The sequence below is a fragment of the Anser brachyrhynchus genome (genome assembly GCF_964034855.1).
Source record: "Anser brachyrhynchus genome assembly, contig: SCAFFOLD_368, whole genome shotgun sequence".
In the NCBI taxonomy this organism is placed as follows: Eukaryota; Metazoa; Chordata; class Aves; order Anseriformes; family Anatidae; genus Anser; species Anser brachyrhynchus.
Window position 1 is genome coordinate 52501 of NW_027663668.1, and position 3089 is coordinate 55589.

Below are 3089 nucleotides of genomic sequence, written 5' to 3' on the forward strand. Positions count from 1 at the left end.
AAAAAACAGCGCCGGGAAAAGCAAAGCAGAGTAGGAAGAGCAAAGACTGCAAAGCAAAGGAAATGGGTGCCGGCGATACAAACCGAATCAAAATAAGCAGCGCTAAGGAAAGCAAATGGAAGCAAGCGCAGGGAAAGCAAAGCGGAGAAGAGCGAGGAAAAGCAAAGCGAGGAAAAGGAAAGCAAAGCGAAGCGAAGCGAAGCAAAGCGCGACAAAGGGAAGCAAAGCAAAGAAGGGCCAGGAGAAGCAAAGCGAAACAGGGCCAGGGAAGACAAAGCAGAGCAAGGCAAAACAAAGCAAAGCAGCACAGGGGAAAAGCAAAGCGGTAGTTTTTGTCCTTTGGGGAATCGCGTGATGTCGCTTAGCGTCCTCGAAAACCTCACCCGACACCGTTCCCAGCCGAATAGCAGCAGCGGGACCCACCTGGAGGCTCGCGCTCGCCAGAGAGCGGCGGGGAATGCGGAACAGACGGTGCCGGGTGGCCAGCCCTCCTGCCCCCACCCTCCGGTTCCGAGGGGACAGTCGCCGGGCTACGGGGAGGCCAAGGTGCGCGTCGTCCGAGGGTTTATGCGTTCGTAAATACACACCGATCGACTCGTCGGCAAAATCGGCGGGACGGTCCGCAAAGGAAGCCTAGCGCAGCAAAGCAGAGCAGAGCGTTGCAGAGGAAAGCGGAGCGAGACAGAGCAAAGCCCCGCTAGGGGAAAGAAAGCGGAACGAAGAAAAGCAAAGTCAAGGAGGGCCAGGAAAAGCAAAACGAAGCAGGGGGCGAGAAAAACCAAAGCAAAGGAGGTCCAGGAAAAGAAAAGCGGCGTCCTGAACACAAAGTAAAGCCAAACAGAGCAAAGCAGGGCCGGGAAAAGCAAAACAAAGAAGGGCGAGAAAAACCCAAGCAAAGGAGGTCCAGGAAAAGAAAAGAGGCGTCATGAATACGAAATAAAGCCAAACAAAGCAAGGCAGGGCCGGGAAAAGCAAAACAAAGAAGGGCGAGAAAAACCCAAGCAAAGGAGGTCCGCGAAAAGCAAAGAGGTGCCGCGAACGCAAAGCAAAGCAAAGCAGGTCCAGGGAAAGCTAAACGAAGAGGGACAGAGAAAAAAAAAAAAAAAAATGCAGGACCAAGGAAAGCAAGGCGATGCGGTGAATACAAAGCAGAGCAAAACAAAACAAAGCACGGCAAGGAAAAGCAAAGCAGACCAAGGCAAAGCAAAGTAGCGTGAGGAAAAGCAAAGCAGGGCCAGGAAAGGCAAAGCAAAGGACTTTGAGGCGAGGCGAAGCACAGCAGGGGTAGGAGAAGCAAAGCAAAGCAGAGAAGAAAAAGCAAAGCGGCGCCAGGAATACGAAGCAAAGCTAAGCAAAGGAAAGCGTGGCCGGAAGAAGCAAAACGTAGCAGGGCCAGGGAAGGCAAAGCAGAGCAAGGCAAAGCAAAGCAAACCCTGCGAGGAAAAAGAAAGCCTTATCGGGCAAAGAAAAGTCAAGCAGGGCCAGGAAAAGCAAAAGGAATCGGGGTCAGTAAAAACAAAGCAAAACAGGGCCGGGAAAAACAAAGCGGTGCCACGAATGCAAAGCAAAGCAAAGCAGGGCCAGGAAAAGCAAAGCAAAGAAAAACAGTGCTGTGAATACGAAACGTGTAGTTCCTTAGTGTCGTCCGAAATCGCAGCCCCCACCCGCCCCAGACGAATAGGGAGGGGCCCGTTGCCGGGTTACGGAGAGGCGGGCGTTCAAGAAGGCGAGGGTGTGGCAGCGGCCCCCGGTTGCTTCCGGCCGCCGGCCGCTCTGACATAAGAGGCTCCCGCTCGGTCACGAGCAGCTCGCCACCTGTGCGACTCGGTGTGGCTGGCTGCCCGGCCGGTTTGCTTTAGCTTTTTATCGTTATATAAACGATCGATAGATATTTAATATTACGTATACTACTTAAAAGTTATTACAAAAGAAAGTACTAAATAAGAGTAAATATATATATAACGAAAACATAATAAAAACAGTAGTAGTAATAATAATCGTTGTCAGTTTCCCCCTTTACTTTTAGGAATCGAGTAGTTACTTAGCGTCGTTCGCAACCCCCACCCTCCCCAGACGAATAGCAACGGGGCCCACCTGGCGGCTCGCCGGACAGCGGGGGCCACAGAATAGACCCGGCCCGGTGGCCAGATCCCTGTCCCCTCGTCCGCCAGTTCCGAGGGGACAGTCGCCGAGGTGGGGGGAGGTCAAGGTGTGCGTCTGAGGGTTTACGTGTTTCTAAATACACCGATCGACTCGTCGGCAAAATCGGTGGGACGGTCTGCAAAAGAAGCCTAGCGCAGCAAAGCAGAGCAGAGCAGAGCAATGCGGAGGAAAGCAGAGCAAGGCAAAGCAAAGCCCCGCTAGGGAAAAGAAAGTGGCATAAGAAAAAGCAAAGCACGGCCAGAAAAAACAAAGGAAAAAGGGTAAAAAACAAACAAACAAACAAACAAACAAAAAACAAACAAACAAAAAAAAACCAAAGCAAAGTAGGGCCAGAAAAAGCAAAGCAAAGCATGGCCAGGAAAGGCAAAGCAGAGCAAAGCAGCACAAAGAAATACATAGCAGAGCCAGGAACACAAAGCAAAGCAAACAAAGGAAGGCATGGCCGGGGTGGGGGGGGGGAGAAAAAAAAAAAAAAAAAAATGAGGGCCAGGGAATGCAGAGGAAGGCAAAGCAAAGCAGAGCAAAGCAGCACAAAGAAATGCATAGCAGAGCCAGGAACACAAAGCAAAGCAAAACAAAGGAAGGCATGGCCGGGGGGGGGGGGGGGGGGGGGGGGGGCGGGGCGGGGGGGAGAAGGGGGGGGGGGGCGAAGAAAGAAAAAAAAAAAGAGGGCCAGGGAATGCAAAGCACAGCAATGCAAAACAAAGCAAAGCAGCACAAGACAAAGCAAAGCACTGTCTGGAATTCAAGGCAAAGTGAAGCAAAGTAAAACAAAGCAGGGCCAGAAAAGGAAAGAAAAGCAGCGGTAAGAAAAGCAAAGCAAAGCATGGCCAGGAAAGGCAAATGACAGTAAGGCAAAGCAAAGCAGAGCAAAGTAGCACAAGGAAAAGCAAAGCAGGGCCAGGAAAGGCAAAGCAAAGGACTTT

At 51.5% G+C, this 3089-nt stretch overlaps 1 protein-coding gene across 1 annotated transcript in view; it reads right to left on the reverse strand.

Annotated features, from left to right (window-relative positions):
* The window catches only part of LOC308187064 (uncharacterized protein), a gene marked incomplete at its 5' end in the record, with an annotated part of 4588 nt that extends 2808 nt beyond the window's left edge, over positions 1–1780 (reverse strand). The window contains 2 exons of the mRNA XM_080609217.1: positions 424–633; positions 1697–1780. Of these exons, the coding sequence (XP_080465343.1) occupies positions 424–633; positions 1697–1780 (294 nt within the window). The remainder of the gene's footprint in view (positions 1–423; positions 634–1696) is intronic.
* Between the last annotated feature and the right edge of the window lie 1309 nt (positions 1781–3089).